Source organism: Cydia pomonella, chromosome 28 (assembly GCF_033807575.1).
Source record: "Cydia pomonella isolate Wapato2018A chromosome 28, ilCydPomo1, whole genome shotgun sequence".
In the NCBI taxonomy this organism is placed as follows: domain Eukaryota; kingdom Metazoa; phylum Arthropoda; class Insecta; order Lepidoptera; family Tortricidae; genus Cydia; species Cydia pomonella.
This window is the reverse complement of record NC_084730.1, coordinates 1,292,409-1,315,088: the sequence shown is the minus strand read 5'-3', so window position 1 is coordinate 1,315,088 and position 22,680 is coordinate 1,292,409. Positions and strand designations below refer to the sequence as shown.

At 39.2% G+C, this 22,680-nt stretch overlaps 2 protein-coding genes across 3 annotated transcripts in view; both read left to right on the top strand.

Annotated features, from left to right (window-relative positions):
* LOC133532922 (uncharacterized) overlaps positions 1–15,011 on the top strand; it is a 49,954-nt gene extending 34,943 nt beyond the window's left edge. The window contains exon 2 of the mRNA XM_061871782.1: positions 14,598–15,011. Within this exon, the coding sequence (XP_061727766.1) occupies positions 14,598–15,011 (414 nt within the window). The remainder of the gene's footprint in view (positions 1–14,597) is intronic.
* Positions 15,012–15,048: 37 nt separating this feature from the next.
* The window catches only part of LOC133532923 (DENN domain-containing protein 2B-like), a 61,045-nt gene continuing 53,413 nt past the window's right edge, over positions 15,049–22,680 (top strand). The window contains exon 1 of one of the 2 annotated variants that reach the window (XM_061871783.1): positions 15,049–15,150. In XM_061871783.1, the coding sequence (XP_061727767.1) occupies positions 15,064–15,150 (87 nt within the window). In that variant the 5' untranslated portion in view covers positions 15,049–15,063. Of the gene's footprint in view, positions 15,151–15,180; positions 15,440–22,680 lie in introns of those variants that run through there. The other variant, XM_061871787.1, reaches the window with a different exon arrangement.

The window sequence follows — 22,680 nt, the reverse complement described above, 5'->3', positions numbered from 1 at the left end:
AATGAAATTGACTAATCACGTAGAGTCGCGGTCCAGTGGAAAAGACACCAACGTCCGACAATTTCATGAGTGATACTCATATATTATGCACGCGTTAATGTCTTTTTCACCTCAGCAGCTCGAACAAACCTACTTTCGTCACTCCGGGGAGTGAGACAAGCTTTCGTCATAATGATGATGCCTTTCATTCATGAATGTAAATAAATGTGGTTAACTTTACTTGATGTTGAATAGAGAACTAGAGTAACCGGAACTCTATTTTCAACTCCTACACTTAATTCGGTATAATTCGTAATTCGTAATTCGGTTAAGCGCTGGTGGCCTAGCGGTAAGAGCGTGCGACTTGCAATCCGGAGGTCGCGGGTTCAAACCCCGGCTCGTACCAATGAGTTTTTCGGAACTTATGTACGAAATATCATTTGATATTTACCAGTCGCTTTTCGGTGAAGGAAAACATCGTGAGAAAACCGGACTAATCCCAACAAGGCCTAGTTTATCCTCTGGGTTGGAAGGTCTGATGGCAGTCGCTTTCGTAAAAACTAGTGCCTACGCCAAATCTTGGGATTAGTTGTCAAGCGGACCCCAGGCTCCCATGAGCCGTGGCAAATGCCGGGACAACGCGAGGAAGAAGAAGAGACACTTAATTCGGTTATAAATGTTATAATATTAGCGGAAAATCGTTGAGCATTAGACTTTTTGTTTGCCGCGATATCTATTGTCGAGTAGCAGTACTAAGAGTTCCGCTACTCGATGCCAGATGTCGACTGCGAAAATAATAAGCATTTAGGTACTCTATTACTTCTTATTTCTCTATGACAATAGTGGCATAAACAAGTTTTTCAACCTCGTACCCTCATTAGGCCACTCAGCAAGCTTCGTGGCCTAAACACTGTACTCGTCTAAAAAGCTCTCTGTTGCATCAAGACTGTATAAAATGATATATGCTTGTCAAGAAAGTCCAATTACACTTTTCGAAGTCATAAATAGAAGTAGACTTGACGCGATTTGCGACAAACAAGGAAATTGATAGCCGATAACCTCCGTTATCGGACAGTTTCCTTATCATTGACACTCGACCGCGACAGTCATTGGTCTAATCTTAATGACCTTGGTTCTGCACTTAGTCCATCGAATGCAGAAGGGGTAACGGGAAGGGCAATATTTACTCAACTTACAAATCAAGGTTTAAACCGGTTAAATTTCCAAACCGTTATCAAGTACTTGGCGCAACACCTTTTAATTCCGGTTACGCAAGATAAACCGTTATTTTAAAACCGGTTTTTATGAGAACAGTTGTTGTTTAACTAACCGGTTAGGAGCAATAAAAACCGGTTTCTTCCTATGTCGCTGTCTATGTTTACGTGGCACAATACCAGGCCGGACGGCCGTTTCGTGACTCCTTGAATAAACCGTTTTTAGGTTACAATAAAGTTCTTGTAACGTTCACGTTCTTATAAAAGTTCGGAGGAAAACCGAAATAAACCGGTTTTTACCGGTATTTTATAAACCGGTTCGGAGCCTTGTTACAAACAAATATCTTACGGGTAAGCAATTCAAAGGGATAGCCAATCGTTGGCGCTATTCGATAAACGACTAAGCGCCACTTGCACCATCCCTCAAAGCCATACAGGCAGCAGGCGTACATAGGCTACGGATACTGCTTATCATCTTACCAGTATGCTTGTTTGCCACCGACGTAGTATAAAAAAATAAAAATAAAAAAACCCCGGGGCTAACCGGTTAAACCGTTAAGAGGCTGTCAATACCTAAAGCGCGCATACTGTCTATTTGTATCGGAGTAAATGAGATACGCTGTCGCATGTTACTGGGCCTGGGCAAGGGGATAATAAGAAAAATATTTAAATAAAAAAACAGTGGATTATTAGTGTTCAACCACGGTTTAGATATAAATGTTTTGAAATTGTGATTTTAATTGCAGACCCATAAGTCAAAACAATAAAGACATAAAACCGTTTAATTGTGATTTTAAGATCAATCTTTGCAATTATTTTCTATCGAGCCGATTTCGTTCAATCGTGTATCGAGTACAACCACGGTCTTTGAAATATAATTAATATGAACATATATTTTTCTTACTTGACTAAAACAAATAGTATTTCTTAAAAAACTGTTTAAGTAACATCAATTTCAAGGACATTGGGTGTTGACAGCCTCTTAACTAGGGCTCGCGGTCGTGTCCGTGATTCGTGAACCCGTAGCCGTGCGCCCGGTTTCGTGATTCACGGCTACGGTTTTCTGGTCCGTTCCGCACGTGACATTCGGCTACGTGAAATTAGGGTACGTGAATCCGTGTAGATCCGTGTAGGCGTGATCACGGCTTCACGTATCTTAAGAACACGCCGGTTCGGTCCGCCCGCGACGTTGAGTGAAGATACGATGCGGTCTCTAAGAGCTACGAATAAATATTTATCATGAATTTTTTATTCATAGCTCTAATTCCGTTTCATTACTTTTCAATTAAAATTTATTTTCAATAGTAAGGCCTTTTAAATATTAATGAGTAATAAATGAAAAGAACCAAACATTAATTACAATGAATAACTACTTTAATATAATTTTTTTTATACTACGTCGGTGGCAAACAAGCATACGGCCCGCCTGATGGTAAGCAGTCTCCGTAGCCTATGTACGCCTGCAACTCCAGAGGAGTTACATGCGCGTTGCCGACCCTAAACCCGCCCCCCCCCCTCGTTGAGCTCTGGCAACCTTACTCACCGGCAGGAACACAAACGAGTTGCTAAAATAATACAACAACACTGTGTGTCAGGAGACCAACTATGATGTCAGGAGTAACTAATGACAATGAATGTGAGTTCAAAATTCTAAACTGCTCCCTCCAGATTAAATAAAAAATACCACGAATTTGTAAAACAAAACATCGCGGTCACTTCTTTCAACTTCACGAATAAAAGGTAAAGCCCACAGCTACTTATGTATATTGTTTGTTTCATTCTAATAAGTCGCTCGCAAATCTTATTATCTTTGTCTGCACGTGCAACTGCACTTCTTATCTCCAAAAAAAAAAACCGGTATGTTGGCTTAGCTTGTTAGTCTCGCTCTAAACGCTCTAACAATAATATGTCATTATTATAGTTTCTATTTTCCTCCGTGAGCTTCTACGGGTTATCGTCTTATCTATTGTTTAAAAACCGCAAAGGCGCGTGCCACTATGAAAAAATGGTTAGGCCGCATAGGTAGCGTTTATTGAATTACTACTCTATTGAGCACGGAATAAGATTCATTATGAACTAATACAGAATTCTAACAGAATAGCTGTCTGATCTCTATTGGTGCGTCTAAGGTAGGCGACTAAACGCTCTCAAACCAGCTTAACTTGTGACACTGCGATCCGAAACAAAGATACGTATTCGAAGACCTCGCTTGCACTGGTAATGCGAGCGCACGGCTAGCTAGCGCAAAGGAAGCAATGTTATGTTTCTCGAGGAGCAGGTAAAAAACAGGGCCGGATTTTCACACAAATATATTTGGGTGGTTTTACGTTGTTTAATTTAAAGAGATAAAACATAACACTATTTAAATAGTAGGTACACATCTAACAGAATGGGTTTGTGTAATTACAATAATAACGAGATATACTCATTTTTATAATCAACTGTTTAAACAGTTGTTTGCTAATTTTAAACTTTAAACAGGCTAATTTTAAATAAACAATAAAACAATGGTAAAATAGTAATAAATAAGTCTGAAGAGTTAGCGTTCTTCAGACTTCTAACAAACTGACACTGTTTGTATGGTTTGCTTGAAAGAGTTAGCGTGATTTGACTCTAAACGATATGCATATTTTGTTTTATATTTATTTATTTTATGCATACACTATTATGTATATGTTACTGTTGAAACTGGCCATCAGGTACATACTTTTTATATATAACTGCTGTATTTTCAAATGTATATTTGACAGACTTCAATAAATAGTTCTAGAGGAATATTTGTTTTAATAGGTTATGGTTAAATATTTACAAATATACCTTTTATAGTGAGCTTTTTCTTCTATTTTTCGGATGAGTTTTATCTTTTGAGATTTTGTGTTCCGTATAAAATATGAGTGGTCAAAAACTAGATCGCTTTAATATTGAAAAGCTACGCGGTCAAGACAACTGGTTAGAATGGAAGTTCGACATAAACCTGCAACTATCTATGCACAAACTGCAAGGTATAGTAAAAGGCGTCGAGTCTGTTCCTGTTCCGCCAAGTAGTGATGCGCCGGCTGACGAAACCGAAAGTTATCAAAAGAAGCTTATCAAATATGAAGAACGTGATTCACTATTGCAATGCATCATAGGATGTAGCGTGTCCGCCGAACCGAAACGGCATATTCTCACTGCCAAATCTGGTAAGGAAATGTGGGATAAACTTCACTCGGTCTACGAGCAGAAGAATGAGAGAAGACTCGATTTGTTGTACTGCCAGTTGTTTACCTATACTAAAGATGAAGCTGATGATATTGCTATGCACGTCTCTAAGCTACATACATTATGGCAACAACTCAACGACGAATTAAAGGAAGAAGGAGCACTCCCTCAATCATTACTTATGAACAGGATATTGAATACCTTACCTTCAACATACCTCGAGTTCAAAAATGCCTGGGAGTCAGTGCCTAAAGAGAATAGAAATATCTCTACTCTTATGGAACGTCTGCGCCTTCACGAGCAACGCCTTGGAGATCTCGGTACTAATTCTTCTACTTCTATGTCTGACGAAGCTCTCATATCAAGTAAACCTAACGTTAAATGCACACACTGCAACAAAATCGGACATAAGCGATCGGCGTGTTTCTTGCTCAAGAAATCTAAGAAGCGAAACAACACAAAGAAACCTGCGAGTAACGAGTCCACTCAGGCTGATGGAGATGCGTTTCTGTCTCGTCTTAGCGATCCCAATTCAAACTGGATCGTTGACTCTGGTGCGTCTCATCATGTCACGTCTAGCGCAAATTGGTTCAGAAGCTATACACCTTTCGATAACCCAAAAGCCCTGCGCCTTGGAGATGATCGGGCTATGTATGCTTATGGCCAAGGAATTGTTGACGTAGAAATGTCTGTACATGGCAAATGGAATCGTGCTCACCTTACTAACGTGTGGTATGTACCGCAAGCAGGTCAAAACCTTTTCTCAGCTGGTTCAGCCTTAGACCACGGTTACATTGAGGTAGCCGACAAGGACAAGCGCATCTTTAAAGACAAGAGCGGCAAAGTTAAAGCTGTCAGCATCAGAGATGGTAATCTGTATAAACTTCTAATGAGAGTAAGAACTGCAAATGCATGTGTGGTCAAAGAAGGGACTAACTTACAAATTTGGCACGAAAGATTTTGTCATCAAAATAAAAGACATGTAAAGGAAGTCCTTACACGCAACGGTATAAAATTTTCACCAGAGAAAGATGACTGTGATGGCTGTGTATACGGAAAAATGACTAGATTGTCATTCGGTACAAGACAACATCGTGGCAATAAACCAGGCGATCAAATTAACGCTGACGTTTGTGGACCTATGTCAGAATTATCACTTGGTGGAAAAAGATACTTCGTTGTATTTAAAGATGATTTCACAAAATTTAGAAGAGTATACTTCCTAAAACAAAAATCCGAAGTAGCCAGCGTACTACCCAAATTTATTGCTGAAATTAAAACGGCCGGTCATGTTGTTAAAGAATTACTCACAGATGGTGGAAAAGAATTCAACAATGTCGAAGTACACCGTATCACCGAAGCAATTGGCCTACATCACCGCATGAGTATGCCTTACACAGCAGAACAAAATGGCGGTGCAGAGAGAGAAAATAGGATTCTTGTTGAGGCAGCAAGAAGCATGCTATACAATAAAGAACTTCCGAAAAAATTGTGGGCTGAAGCCATTAATACTGCGAGTTACGTAATTAACAGGACTGGACCAACACAGATTAAAGGGAAGACACCTTATGAGCTCTGGTATAACAAGACACCTTGTATTGACCATCTACGTATTTTCGGCACAGAATGTTTTGTACATATCCCTAAGCAGAAACGTAAGAAGCTCGATAAGAAGGCTATAAAAGGATATTTGGTGGGATATTGCGGAGACAAAGACGGCTATCGTATCTGGATACCTGAAAAGAACGACGTTATCATCTCAAGAGATGTACTGTTTAGATCAGAAACAGTTTCTTCCGACTTTTGCAAGCTTCCATGTGTTATAGGCGAGCATGAAGATCCAGAAACAGCTGAGATTTTTGAAACAGAAAACGACTCTCGTAATGAGGCTATTCCGGATGAGGCTGTACTACCCGATATACCCGAAACTAGCGAAGTTGAAACTCCTCCTAACTCTAATGAAGATCCAGTAAATCGCTACAATCTAAGAGATAGACGATTACTTCAAAGTTCCCGATCTAATTGCTGTATATGTCTTTCAGAAGATGAACCTCAGACTTACAAGCAAGCAATGGATTCAAAGAACCATAAAGAATGGCGTAATGCCATGGAAGAGGAAATGAATTCTCTTAAACAAAACAATACGTGGACTCTTGTTGATTTACCTCAAAATAGAGAGGCCCTCAGCAACAAATGGGTCTACAAAATCAAAAAGAATGTTGATGGTTCTATTGAACGTTTTAAAGCTCGACTAGTCATCAGAGGATTCAGCCAAGAGCACGGGATCGATTATCACGAAACTTTTAGCCCTGTTGTTCGCTGGGATACGATTCGGACTATGCTTAGCGAAGCAGTTCTTAGAAAAATGCACATTACCCAATTCGATGTCAAGACTGCCTTTCTGTACGGCGACATCGACGAGGTTATATATATGGAGCAACCTGTGGGATTTGACGACGGATCAGGCCGCGTCTGCAAGCTTCTCAAAAGCCTATACGGCTTGAAACAAGCACCACGGTGCTGGAACAAGAAGTTTTGTTCGTTCCTGTTTAAATATAAGCTTCAGCAAAGTGACTCTGATCCGTGCTTGTTTATAAGCCAAGATCGGCAACTCATCGTCATGATCTACGTGGATGATGGATTAGTCCTATCCCCAAACAAAACATGTATGGAAGAGTTCCTGAGTGCCCTGACGGCAGAATTTCAAGTTCGAACTTCTGAAGTTGGCTGCTATCTTGGGCTAGAAATAAATCGCCTAAATGACGGCTCAATATTTATCAACCAGGAAGCCTACATAAAAACTATTTTAAAACATTATGACATGTGTGCTGCAAACTCTGTTGTTATTCCGATAGACAAAAGTCAGATGACAGAAAATTTCAAACTCGACAGTGACACGAATGTCAATAATTTTCATTACAGAGAATTGGTTGGAAAATTATTATATTTATCGGTTGTGAGTAGACCGGATATTTCCTTTGCTGTAAATGTATTATCGAAACATGTTGAAAAACCCGATACGTGCCACTATGCGATCGCTAAACGAGTCTTGAGATACTTGAAGGGAACCCAATGCCTTGGTATATTGTACAAGTATTCGTCAGCGGAAGGAAATTCTTTCGTAGCGTATAGCGATGCGGACTACGCCGGAGACAAGGCTACGAGAAGGTCGACTTCTGGCTATGTATGTCTGGCCGCAGGGGGAGCAGTGTCGTGGTCTTCAAAAACGCAAAGATGTGTGAGCCTTTCAACGACCGAGGCAGAATTTGTTGCAGCCAGCCTAGCAGCCCAGACGGTAATTTGGCTCAATCGTCTCTATAAAGAAGTGCGAGGATTCGACGTTATACCTACATTGTTTGTGGACAACCAAAGTGCAATCAAGCTAGTCAAAAACCCTGTGTTCCATTTCAAGACTAAGCATATAGATACACGGTATAAGTTCGTGCAAGAACTGCACCACGAAAAGATGGTAGATGTCCTCTACGTGCCATCCAAGGAGCAAGTAGCGGATACGTTGACAAAAGCTTTGCCCAAGGAAAGCTTCCTCAGAGCACGCACCTTGTTGGGCATGATAAGTAAGCCTGCCCTGATGTAGGGGGAGTGTTGAAACTGGCCATCAGGTACATACTTTTTATATATAACTGCTGTATTTTCAAATGTATATTTGACAGACTTCAATAAATAGTTCTAGAGGAATATTTGTTTTAATAGTTACTTATTTTTTTGTTGACTCATAATATAAATTTCTATAAATGTTTTACTAAATGTGTACTCTATTGTAAATAATATCTTTATTTTAGTGTACATAATTATAACATATAGGTCTATTTTAACATTAGTAGTGCGGGATTGTTAAATGGATATACATATTTATTACTATTTTACCATTGTTTTATTGTTTATTTTTGTGAAAAACCGGCCCTGTTTTTTACCTGCTCCTCGAGAAACATAACATTGCTTCCTTTGCGCTAGCTAGCCGTGCGCTCGCATTACCAGTGCAAGCGAGGTCTTCGAATACGTATCTTTGTTTCGGATCGCAGTGTCACAAGTTAAGCTGGTTTGAGAGCGTTTAGTCGCCTACCTTAGACGCACCAATAGAGATCAGACAGCTATTCTGTTAGAATTCTGTATTAGTTCATAATGAATCTTATTCCGTGCTCAATAGAGTAGTAATTCAATAAACGCTACCTATGCGGCCTAACCATTTTTTTATAGTGGCACGCGCCTTTGCGGTTTTTAAACAATAGATAAGACGATAACCCGTAGAAGCTCACGGAGGAAAATAGAAACTATACCTTCAATCTAGAAATAAACAGTACTCTTTAATGCCCCGAAAGTCCGAAACTGATAAGAACTGCAGCTGCGTACTTTTTTTCCGTGGCCCCGTACATGTGTTTTTGTTGAATTTGTTTACCTGTATTACCTTTATCAATTTTATCATACCTACCGAAGATTTGCAGACCCTTTTGTTTCTTTGGATTAGGATTGCCTTGTTTATATTTAGGCTACGTTATATTCTTTGATAGTAGCAAGCTTTTACAAGTTCAAGTTTGCTTTTTCATTCATTTCATTAATACTTAACAGAGAAAAATGTCTTCTCTTGATTTAATAATGACAACCAGTAGCACAGCGTTGCTTAAGTTCATAATTATAATGATACTTACTAGGGAGTTTTACACCTTATATTTATATTAGTGCTATGCAACGAGCAAGTCGCTAGTTTTGACTATTAATCATTAGCTGGTTATACAAAAAACAGGATAACCCCATAAATTATTTAGATATAACCATTATATTCAAATCGATGCAAAAAATACAATACTAAGTGGTAACTTAATTCAATAATACCTAGGCCTTATTTATTTTTCTCCCGGGCATGTCGAAACTACGAGACGTGCGATAAGTACCTATCCAACGGAACCGAGCCCGAAGCTCCGCACACGAACGCAGGTACGGGCTACGTATCATGGCGTGTCACGGTCACGGCGTGTCACGTGAATCCGGTCGCGAACGCAGGTACGAGGTACGTACCTTGGCGTGTTCGTGAAATTCGTGATCTTAGTACCGCCGGGCTTAAGAACCCGTAGCTACGGATCGGCGTGTATCACGGATATCAGGAGCCCTACTCTTAACCCATTCTCAAATCGTACTGGTAACCATGGTAACTCCTGGTTTAACCGGTTAACCCCGGGTTAGTGAGATGGTGCTAGAGGCCCTAAGCCATTAAAAGGCTGTTTCACCACACTAGCTGGTAAAGGATCTCTTGATACTTCAAAAACTGATGAGAAAGTTGCATTACACGAGTGGCAAAGTAATTTTCATCACACTTGCTCGAAAAAGATCTTATTTCATGCAGGTGTGCTGAAGGACAAAGGCCTATTTTGTTCCCGCGGGAGTTATGGATTGTGAAAGAAAAAAGCTATAACTCCCTAGGGAGCTATAGCTTTTTTCTTTAATTATGTAATTTATTCATACAAACCAAGTAGCATAAATGAGTTTTACATTTAAGATACTGACGTTTATAATTTAATATTTTTGTTTATGTTTAAAATTGTTGAATTTGGTTAATTTAACAGACATTTAAAATATTTTTACATAATTTTCAATCGTGGCTGAATGCCGAATAGGTCTGTGCCTTCGATGCCTCACCTGCCAAGAAATTACAAAATGGCGGACGAATGTTTGATATGTCACCGTATTTAAGAATTATTTTGCTTAAAATTTAGTTTTTTTCTTCGCAAGTGTGATGAAAAACATTGTGTGTAACTCCGGGGGTAAGAATATTGCAAACTCGGGTCTTTACCACCCTGGTATCCAAAATTTCACTTACCCCCCGTTCGTTTGGGTTCGTTCGGTTGCACAATGTACTGTAAATGCAAATTTTGAGTGGTTTCTTTATTTTTGCTGGTGAAAATTGACTTTGATTTGTAATGCTGAGTTAGTGTTTCTCTTGCGTTGGTGTGGGGAACATTTTTGTTTCACTCGGTGGCAATGTTTGTTTAACCCTCGTGCCTTGAAACCCTCGCAACGCTTAAGATACCATTTCGTACCACTAGTTACGTGTGATTCCATTTTGGAATCTTTCGCTTGCTCGGGTATCAATCACGAAGGGTTAACCAACAACTTTGCCCCCTTGTAAAACAAATAACTATTTCTACACTGATTATTACCTATTAACAGTTTTGAAATTTTTGAATGATTCACGGTTAGTTTCACTAGACTTAAATCGACCGGGATATAAACCCGGGATGAGTGTAGTGTGCAGTCAGGCGCGGATACAAGGGGGGGGCCATAGGGGCAATGGCCCCCCCCCTAAAACCCTGGCTCTCACATTACTAAATTGAGTAAACATTTTTTTTTACCTTATTTTCTGTGCAAAAATATATGATTTTCTCAAAATGGCCCCCCCCTAAGCCAAATCTTGTATCCGCGCCTGAGTGTGCTTAGATAGACTAACAAGTGTGGACGCGACCAGTGGTAACGTTGCAAGCGAACGCAGCCGACGCGCACGAATGAGGGTAGACCGGGCGCGGTCTACACAACGCCGACACCCACCCGCTATCTCCAGTTACCCGTGAACAGGATGCGTGTAACTGCGTCGAAATATCGGGAGCTCAAAAACGATATAAAAGGTAATCACGGTTTATATCCCGGTGAATTTAAGTAAAGTGATTATTATTATTAGATATTATCAATATTATGTTTCGAAGCTTTTCTTTTTTGATATTTTTAGCGCTACAGCCGAAAAAACGATGCCTAAAACGGCCTCTTATCTTTGAACATAATTTTGACATGCATCCTGCACACTAAAGTACCTGGGTTAAAATTCTTTTCGTTGTCTTTCGTTGTCTTTTGTCCACGAAATATGTAACGGAGTGTAGTAAAGTTTATATAAAAAAAAAAAAATATTCTGGTAAAAAAAAACCCCCTGATTTTACAATTTTGTTTTCTTCTGCCAAACTGTAAAACAGTTTGTTGGCAGAGGGAACTCCCTTAAATACAGATGGGTTAGCTTATTGCCTAGTTAATTAATAAGTAAGTACGGTACATCTTATAGCTTATTGTGGTGGTAATTTGATTTTGTTTAATAGAAACGTTTTCAATTTACATTTAAACATCCTAAATGATTTACATTCCCTTATATCATACGGTATTTCATTATACAATTTGGGGACCAGATACTTTCTACTTCTTTTTCCATAATAATTATTACGGCACGACGGAACCTCTAACATTTTTTTACTTATTGTTCTTGTTAATCTAGGGTTACAAGCCACTTAATTTAGGCTGAATATCGACAGTTTTCTTATCAATGACAATTTACCACAGTGGGTGTCATTGGACTGGATCTTAATGATATTGGCTATGCACTTAGTTGATATGCCCTTGGACACATTAAACGCGCTCGCGGGCCTTTTACATTAAAACACGCTATATAAATAAATAAATATTAAAGGGACCTTCTTACACAAATTGACTAAGTCCCACGGTAAGCCAAGCTTGTGTTGTGGGTACTCAGACAGTAGAGATGATAATAGACGAATACTTAAATACATAGAAAACATCCGACTCAGGAACAAATATCTGTGCTCATTACACAAATAAAAGGGCATTTATTTCACCGGGCACCGGGATTCGAACCTAGGAGCATCAGCTTCATAGGCATCACTACCCACTAGACCGGTCGCAGATATTACTCAATGTGTTTTTTTTTACTAGAATACCTCCGCAGTTTTAGATATACTATACTTATTTACATAATGAGCACATTACGTCACTATGTCGAAAATTTAAACGGCCATATGTACTGTAAAACGGTGTACGATACATGTGCGAATAGGTAATTCGCAACCCGTGACGCAACGAGTGGCGATATATTAAAACACGATCGAAGGGAGTTACGAATTACTTATTCGCATTCACACGTGTATCGTACAACGTTTTACAGTACGTATGGCCCTTTAAACTTTCGACATTGGCACGGAAAGTGCTCATTCCCGCACTAGTGTGGAAAAGTAGCACTATATGTACTGTAACAATATTTTTCGAGTCAATTTCGTAGGGTTGGTAGAGTTTTGCTCGTTTTTTTTTTTATACCAGTTACTTTTTTCAGTGAGAAAAGTTTTGTATGTAAAATTTGTCTCGCTATATTTTCTTTATATTACAATTTCTAGCATTGAAAACTGATACCATACATAAATAGATAGGTTATGTTATCTTACTTAATGTTTATGCTAAATTTCTTTCTATTTTTGCATATCGTTTTAAAACGAGAGCCAAAAATATGTATACACCACCTTAATTATATGGGCAATAAGGTTGTGTATACATATTTGTGGCACTTTGTCCGTATCGATATTTTTAGACGTTACTCTACAATAGAGATTATACAAACACACATCGTAATCAATATGTATTAGCATTACTCGCACGCTCGATCAGTAATATCCGCCTACTACACTTTCGCCCTCCCACGCAATAGTTACGCTTCACAATAGATCACTTTCCCTATACTTACAACATGCTATTATGATCCGATGTTAATTAATAATCATTAAGTTTTACTGAAAAAATGTATCTTGAAACACTAGGTTTGCTCGAGTATCTATGATAATTACTCTGACGATACAAATATATTTGAAATTAGTATGTTTCTTTACGTCTATGTTTATATCGAATAATCGGACAGACAGACGGACATGACGAATCTATAAGGGTTCCGTTTTTTGCCATTTGGCTACGGAACCCTAAAAATGTTCATTATAGGATAAAATAGTTGCGAACTAAGACCGAGCGAGATACATTGATTAAGATGTGTATAATCTTAGAAAATTTCGTGCTTCGAATTGGACAGGTAAACAAGATGGCGCTGTACAGCTCCATACATTTTGCGGTAACTTTGTCAAAAGTTGACGTTTGACAATTCAGTGACCGCAATACATATGGCGCAGTACGGCGCCATCTGTTTTGGATGTCAAACTAAGGGGCACAATTTTACTTAGGCTTAACCTCTCTATTACAATCAATTCTCTTTGCTAAGACTTACCTATACTCTGTATCTTTAGGTATTTAAATAAAAGTAAACAAACAATTTGTACATTTTCGGTTATAACATTTATTGGTTAACCAACCAAATACAAAACCACCTGGATCTGGCACTGAATGACCTGACTTTAACCTACATTATTTGATCATGTAATGTTTTCATCTACGCTCAACTGGCTTAAGGAGCCATTTAAGGGTAGATTTTGTTTACTTTTACTTAAATACCTAAACGTACAGAGTATACACGTAAGCAGATACGGGAATAATAATAGGGAGGTTTGACTAGTAATTACCAAGGCTCGGAAACCGGTTAAATTTCCAAACCGTTATCATGTACTTAGCGCAAAACCTTTTAATTTCAGTTTCGTTCGTAAAACCGTTATTTTAAACCGGTTTTTAGAAGAACGTTTCCATTACTGTAAATATAAACAACCAGTCACAAATAAAGCCAATATATTAAGAGTAATCCCAAACCCTTTTATACAATCCCTATAAACATTTCAATAGCGTGATGTAGAAATCGCCGCTCCCGGTACAGCGCCATCTCACGGGATATTTGGTAAAAATGTTAAAGTACTTGACGGAAGACTCGACGCGAACACCTATGTAAGTCGGTGTTTTTGTTTATGCGACACACCACCAGGCCGGCCGGCCTTCTTGTCGCTCAAAATTCAAAATTCAAAAATTTATTGTGCAAGTAGGCCTCAAGGGCTCTTTTACAAGTCAGTTTATTCAGGCCAGTTTCATCTACCCTCAAATGGCTCGTCGAATAAACCGGTTTATTCAGGTTACAAATAAAGTTTTTAAAACGTTCGCGTTCTTACGAAAGTTCGGAGTAAAACCGAATAAAACCGGTTTTAAAAATAGTGGATTTTAAAACCGGTAATAACACCAGGCTTTGCCTCGGGCAGGGTCGGCAAACATTTTAGAAGAGACAATCGCTTAGGTGGCTTTACGAGGTGCAATTGTACCTTTGCAGAACCGCATATAACTCGTGAGCCACGCTTTCCCGAGCCCTGAGTTAGATATATACGTACAGATGTGTCCGGCAGATCTATACGTTACTCTGGCGAATGCCTGCATGCCAAGTACCAACCTTCTAATCATCATGCACTAAGTATTTTATATTTTTTCTAAAACCAATATTCTCATTTCCAGGAAATAATCTACGACACCCCCCACCACTCTCGTCCTTCCACCCCCGAGCCGACTGACTTCCAAAAACTGCGTGACAGCTTCGAGAAACCAGCACTAAAACCGAAACCGATACTGAAACCGAAGAGTTTCGAGAACATCTGCGAGTCGGGGCAGCAGAAGAGGTTTAAGAAGTACGCTACAGAGAGGAAGAGTAGGAGATTGGATGGGTGTGAAGTGAGGTTCGGAAGGGAGAAGAGCGGGCAGTTGGACGTGGATAGACAAAATGTGAGTATTACTATTAATGTAAGAATATCTGCGAGTCGGGGCAGCAGAAGAGGTTTAAGAAATACGTTACAGAGAGAAAGACTGCGGTTGGATGGGTGTGAAGGGAGGTTCGAGAGGGAGAAGAGCGGGCAGTTGGACGTGGATAGATGAAATGTGAGTATTACTATTAATGTAGAAAATTAAGAGCTTTAAGAAATACGCTATGGAGAGGAAGAGTAGGAGATTGGATGGGTGTGAAGTGAGGTTCGGAAGGGAGAAGAGCGGGCAGTTGGACGTGGATAGACAAAATGTGAGTATTACTATTAATGTAAGAATATCTGCGAGTCGGGGCAGCAGAAGAGGTTTAAGAAATACGTTACAGAGAGAAAGACTGCGGTTGGATGGGTGTGAAGTGAGGTTCGAGAGGGAGAAGAGCGGGCAGTTGGACGTGGATAGATGAAATGTGAGTATTACTATTAATGTAGAAAATTAAGAGCTTTAAGAAATACGCTATGGAGAGGAAGAGTAGGAGATTGGCTGGGTGTGAAGTGAGGTTAGGGAGGGAGAAGAGCGGGTAGTTGGACGTGGATAGACAAAATGTCATTATTACTAATAATGTAAGAACATCTGAGTAAGGGCAGCAGAAGAGGTTTAAGAAGTACGATATGGAGAGGAAGAGTCGGCGGCGGTTAGATGGGTGTGAAGTGGAGGTTCAACAAAAATTTTATTAGCTACCATAAAATAATAATAAATCATAAAACCAAACCGAAAAGGTTAAATGTATATTAACTGTATCGAAAGGTTAATGCCACAGAAAGCTGCACGAAGCTATTTGTCTAATTACGCCCATCATATTTAAATAGCGAACCTGTGTGTGTGATTATTGCTATGCAGCTATCTGGAAGATGATGATGTCACGATCAGCCGCCGACATATTGTTCATTGCCAGTATTGTTGTTTTAACTATTTTACTAACAACAGGAACACCCACTTGACAATTGTTTCCACTTCTAGAGTCCGTCTAAGCTAACTTTTCACCGGTTTGAACTGATCAAAGTGAGAGAGTGTCATTAGCAAACGTCCTATTTTCATAGAAATTAGACATTAATGATAACGTGACCACACTTTGCCATTGAAAATACTATCATCCCAAGTTTCCAGCTTTCTTCCGGTATGGACTGTAATTTGGGTCCAGTTTAATCAGGTTTGGACCGCGGGTTCTCTGTTCGTAGTCGCCTTCTTCTACAAAGCGGAAAAACACCGGAATCTGCTACGAGTGTAGCGCGAGCGATAACGTTGGCATTGAATTATGTTTAAACTAACCGTTACAGAAGCTAAAATAATAGCGACGAACGGTTGCAAAAACTCGTAAATTTCATCAAAATCGATTCAAATGATAAGCACTGTGCAAAACATTAGTACAATCTACATGAAACAAACGTAAGCGACTTCTAATCTACACGCAGCGCCATCTCTTGAACAATTAGGAAACTAAGAGACTATTAGTACTTCTGCAGTGGCAGCATGGTTCCATTTTTATCACCTGCCACTATGCCCGTCACTTTCGCGCTTATATACTTGTTAGAACGTGCCAGGCATAGTGACAAATGATAAAGAGCCGAACATCTTAGCCTAGGTTTGTATCAGTATCACTACACCTTTTAAAACAGTTCCCCCGCCGCGTCTGTCTGTATGTTCGCGATAAACTCAAAAACTACTGAACGGATTTTCATGCGGTTTTCACCCAATAGAGTGGTTCTTGAGGAAGGTTTAGGTGTATAATTAGTTAAGGATGCTAGTTACCACTATATCAAACAAAGTCTAGTAAATATATGGAGAAGATCTACAATCTCCATAGAACATATCAGAATTATGTTTAGGTTAATTAGATTTAGATCAGATTTACTTATTTCATGTTAAAAATTACACTATTAATTTGCATCATGTGAAAATGATACTCTTCTCATCATGATCGTCAAAACATTACATAAAAAAAAAATTGTCTCCCAGTAATGATCGTCAGGTAAAAATATATCAAGTAGCTTTGCTCGGAAAACTAAAAAACAGGGTCGGAACCGGTTTATAAAATACCGGTCCAAACCGGTATATTTCGGTTGTCCTCCGAACTTTTATAAGAACGCGAACAATTTAAGAACTTTATTGTAACTTAAAAAAACCGGTTAATACGACGAAACGGCCGGCCGGCCGATAGCCTCCAAAAAAGCATACCATACATAGCATATACCCTAAAGCAGTTATTCTCGTTTAGTATTCTCAATTCCTCATCAAATTCAAAATATCATTAAAGTTGAATCAAAATATTTATACCTACTAGCGACATCTATCGTCGGATAGCTAAACTAATTGTAATATTATGTTGCAAACTTATTACGGTGGCGCTGCTGTCTATGCGTAAACGTTGAGTGAATACGCGTATGTTGATAGTTCCAAATTTCGCCGCTGGCATGGATTAAATTGTTATTTTGTTTCTAAAGATGGTTAACAGATGGCGCTAGTAGTACTGTCTTTATTGTTCATAAATAAATTATACTTTATTTGTTATATAAATAAACAATATTGGTCTTTTTTATGATGTGAAATAAAATAAATAGGTAAAAGATATTTGTTCCATAAAATAGGCAAATATTGAAAATTACTTCTCAGCAGATTTTCAATCAAATCTACCTATATAAATATAACTTAAAACCTAAAAGTAGGTAGATGCTGACATTTCCGGGTTGTGCTATAATAATCATAAAATATTTAACTACTACATTATTATAGAGATGAATAAATCTCTATCGTAAATAATACATCAAATATGGAGAAAAAAAATGGCCTTTATTTATTTAATACCATAAGAGATGTAAAACGTCTCCAAAGCCATAGAAAATACTAATAATACTAGATTCTAAGGTGTAAAGGTTTTCCAAGCGTCAAAATGAAATTATATGAAATAAGTGTTTTGCGTCACGACTATTAGCTAATGATCTTATAAACTAATGCTTCAGAACAAATGATATCCCAACAAAAATATTTTCATGTAAATTATTGCCAAGACGTAACTTCACAAACTGTACACCTTAGTCAAAATACATGGCTTGGCCATACAGCGACTAATAACTTCTCTGTTCAACTGGAAGCGATAAAAGGGAGTTAAATACTTTTTATCGCCTGTTTATAGAACCTTAAGTGCAAATTACAGCTGACACTAACAACCTTGACATCTATATAAGTTTTACATATAGATGTTAAGGTTATACAATTCACTTTGAGCTATAATACTACATAGATAGATGGATAGAATAAACTCTATTGCCACACCTCAGTAAAAGATACAGCTTAAAGAAAAACAATTGATTAGTGATAGAGGCAGCCAACAGGCGGTCTTATCGCTAAATAGCGATCTCTTCCAGACAACCTTTAGGTACACTAGCTGCTTAACATGCATTATAGCGGCCAAAACAGTTATCGTGGGTATTGTGGGTATAGTGGGGATATAGCTGACCACTTAAATACTTTAATGTCACCTCAGCCTGTAGGCTAAGAGCAGCTGTTCTAGAGCCGTTATATGTTTAAAGGTTATAAAATAAGTGCTAAATGTCGCCTAATTGTGTGTTGAGTAAGGCCTAGTTTACTCTCTGGGTTGGAAGATCAAATTCGTAAAAATATTGTCTACGCCGATTCTTGGGATTCGTTGCCAAGCGGACCTCAGTATACGAAATTCAATATCGGTTCGGAAAATGTAAAAACGCTCCTATATACCGGTATTTTCGACCGGTCTGGCCTAGCGGGCAGTGCCCTGCCTATGAAGCCGATGGTCCGGGGTTCGAATTCCGGTAAGGGCATTTATTTGTGTGACGAGCACAGATATTTGTTCCTGAGTCAAGGATGTTTTCTATGTATTTAAGTATTTGTTTATTAATATTTCATTGTCTGATACCCACAACACAACCCTTCTTGGCTTACCGTGGGACTTCTTGGGAGTCAATTTGTGTAAGAATTCCGTATAATATTTATTATTTTATTTATTCATATCCACTATCCTATATTTTCGTAAGCAGAATCACCACTGAATCGACTATGTAACCGTTAAAAATAAAAATAAACCATTAATGTGATAGAAAAGGGAGCTAGTACGGTCGCCAAGCCGCTCCGAGGCCAGATTTAATTGACTCAGCTCGGCCTTACCCACAACCGGTATCAATGTGTTCGGACAGTTCTCCTGATCACCGTACATGCGGTAGTAAAGCGGAAAAATGGTGGAGGGGATAGTAATGACGTCACAAAGATGGCGGCCGGACCTATTCTTTTTGGCGGTGTATCTCGAAAACCACTTAACCGATTTTAATCATCGAGGTGTCAAATAATAGCTTATATTATGGAGATTATTTCCTTTTCTACAAACATTTACGTGAAACCTATAGGAAAAAAAATAATCACAAAAAACAGTTTTTTTATAAAATTATTATTTTTTATTTTGTAAAAATCTCCGTAAATATTAGCATTTCGCAAATTTTGTTTAATATAAAACATATTGCTTCATTATCAAGGAATATAATGAGCCTTAAAACATACAGATCGAGTAATAAACAATGAAGCTACACTCATTTATTTGCGCATGGGTAACGATAACTGGCTTTTACCGGTCGAAACTGTGGTGACTGTTACGATACGTATTGAATGGAATTTATAGAGTATCGGTTTTAATTACTGAAATTATAATTAAAATTATAAAAACCAGACACAATAATGTTACCTTACTTCGACGTTTAGTCTCTTTTTTCGTCTTAATCATAGGTAGGTACATATTTCTTTTTACTTAAAAATTTTATACAGGGTGAACTTTTAACCACCAGTCATACTCTGCGCAGCGACTTTATAGGTCATACTTAACAACTTTTACTATGGGACCAATTCCGAAATCGCGAAAAAAATTTTGACTGTCCCATATAAAGGTGCGACCAACTTTACCAGACCAACACTTTTCCAAACTGAGCTACAGCTGTCCGATGAAGTTAAGTACTTAGGACTAACTCTCGACAATAAACTCAATTGGAACAACCACATCAACAAACGGATAGACAAGGCGGGAGTTTTCTTCTGGCAGTGCAGAAGGATGATTGGTAAGAGGTGGGGACTCAACCCGAAACTTACCCTCTGGCTCTATAAGACGATAATCCGCCCCTTACTCTGTTACGGTGCTCTGGTTTGGTGGCCAAGAACAAACCTAGGCAACGTACGAGACAAACTACAAAGACTTCAAAGGCTCGCATGCGCGGCCACCACTGGCTGCACGAGGTCTACCCCGACTGCAGCCATGGAGGTCATGCTAAACCTTCCACCGCTGCACCTACACATACAGCAAGAGGCCAGTTTCTCAGCGGTAAGGTTACGAACCCTCAAGATATGGTCTAACATCACAGGAGCTCTTCACACAAAATGCCTGGAAAAGGTGTATGACGAATTTCCAGTGCTTAGGTCAGGCACGGACCGGATTCACAAACAAGCTATCTTCGATAAAAGGTACAAAATACAGTTATATGAGGACGACAATCATGAAGGACTCAATCCCCGGGAGCTGAGAATCTTCACTGATGGGTCCAAAACAGACAGCGGATCGGGCTCTGGAACCTTCTCAGAAGACCTGAACATGTCGATCACCACTCCGCTAGGAGCCCATAACTCGGTATTCCAAGCTGAGTGCATGGGCATCATAAACGCGGCGGCTGCCATCACTGCAAGGAAGGTAGTAGGATCCTCCATCCGCATACTCTCCGACAGTAGAGCAGTCTTAATGGCTCTAAATAGCCATATAGTTATATCCAAACTTATACACGAATGCCACGAACGACTAATGGAGGTATGTCATAATAACAAGATCACCCTACAATGGATCAAGGGACACAGTGGATCCCGAGGTAACGATGCTGCGGACGAGCTTGCCAGGCAAGGATCGAATGCGGGGGCGATTGGTCCGGAACCGATTCTTCCGATACCATTTAGCAAGGTACGCTCAATGCTGCTGGCACGTACAGGGAAACTACACACAGAACACTGGCTGAACCAGACTGGATGCAGACAGGCAAAAGAAGCCATGCCGGGCATCAACGGAAAACTCACAAGGGCGCTCCTGCAACTAGGGAAGGTCCGACTGAGTATGGTAACCAGTGTCATAACAGGTCATGGACTATTTAACAAACATCTTTTCACAACAGGTGTCACAGACAGTCCCCTGTGCCGAGGTTGCATGGAGACAGAAGAAACAGCCTCTCACGTGGTGCTGGAATGCAGCGGAGTGACTCCATACAGGGCTAAACATCTCGGATCTCCGAGAGACCTCCCCGAGGTCCTACTCAACATCAAAGGTTTGATAGGATTCCTCGAGGAGCTGGGCTGGCAGGACTAGCCCACCCCCAACATATCACGCAAAATAGGCGCAAGTCGTCGAGTTGCGGAAAAATCGCCCGAATACAATATTTATTTATTTATTTATTAAGGAGATAACACAGAAAACATACATGGCATGAACAAAAAAGACTTAAATAGCATAAATGTCCTTAACTACAGATGCTTCCGTATACGTATCTCACGAAGAACCTAATACCACTTAATACTTAAGACTAACATGCGGTTTACAACATTGAAAGTGTTAAGAGATACTTAGTGTATAATATACGTATGCACATAAACTAATTACTTATATGTAACTAAATAGGAAGGAAAAGTTACCTAGGTATATATGATCTTATTTCTATATAAATTTGTGACTGCTGTCTTGAACTGGGCGCGGGATTTTGAGAATAGATCGATCTCGAGAAGAGACTTATTGTAGTGGTCGCACATTCTGTATACAGGTGCACGTTTTCCGGCGTTAGTCTTTGTCTTCGGTAGACTGAAGAGGTGTGTAGACCGCGTTAGTTTGAGAGGAGCGCGAAAGTATATTTTGGATAGGAGACTTGGACAGTCTAAGTCACCTGCACATACGTCACGTAGCATGACTGCGTCGGCGATGCAACGGCGGTCCCGCAATCTTAGCATGTTGTATTTATTTAAGAGCTCATCATAGGAGCACCGTGGATTCTTCAATCGAATATTAAGGCGTCGTAAGAATTTTTTTGTATCATTTCTAGCTTATTGCAGTATACATTGTAAAAAGGGCTCCATGCAACTGACGCGTACTCAAGATTGAAACGAACTAAAGTTTGATAAAGGCAAGTCAGGCTGAGCTTCTGTTTGAAGGGTTTAGTGACGCGCATAATAAAGCCCAACATTCGGTATGCTTTTTTGAGAATGTGGTCGATGTGTGTGTCTAGTGTCAACTTCGTATCAAGAATAACACCTAGATCTCTAATGTTGTTTACTGTTTCAAGGGAGTATTCATTTAGTTTATATGAATTTCGTAGTACGTTGCTTTTTCTAGTGAAAATGACATGTTTGCACTTATTGTAAGCCAAGGATAACTTATTAATCTTACAGTAATCATCGAGTCTGTTTAAATCGTCTTGAATTAGTTGAACATCTTCGTTAGTGTGAACTTTTTTTATAAATTTTTAAATCGTCAGCATACAACAGAAAGTTACAGTTCTTGAAGCACAGTGAAATATCGTTAATAAACAAGACAAATAAGAATGGGCCAATAATTGAGCCTTGCGGCACGCCGGAAGTTACAATTGTAGATGAAGAAGCTAATCCGTTAATAACTACAGATTGAGTGCGGTTTTGGAGGTACGACGCGAACCACCTGAGGAGATTACCCTTTATTCCGTTGTAGGATAATTTTTTTAATAGTATCAGATGGTCAACTTTGTCGAACGCCTTTTGAAAATCTGTGTAGATT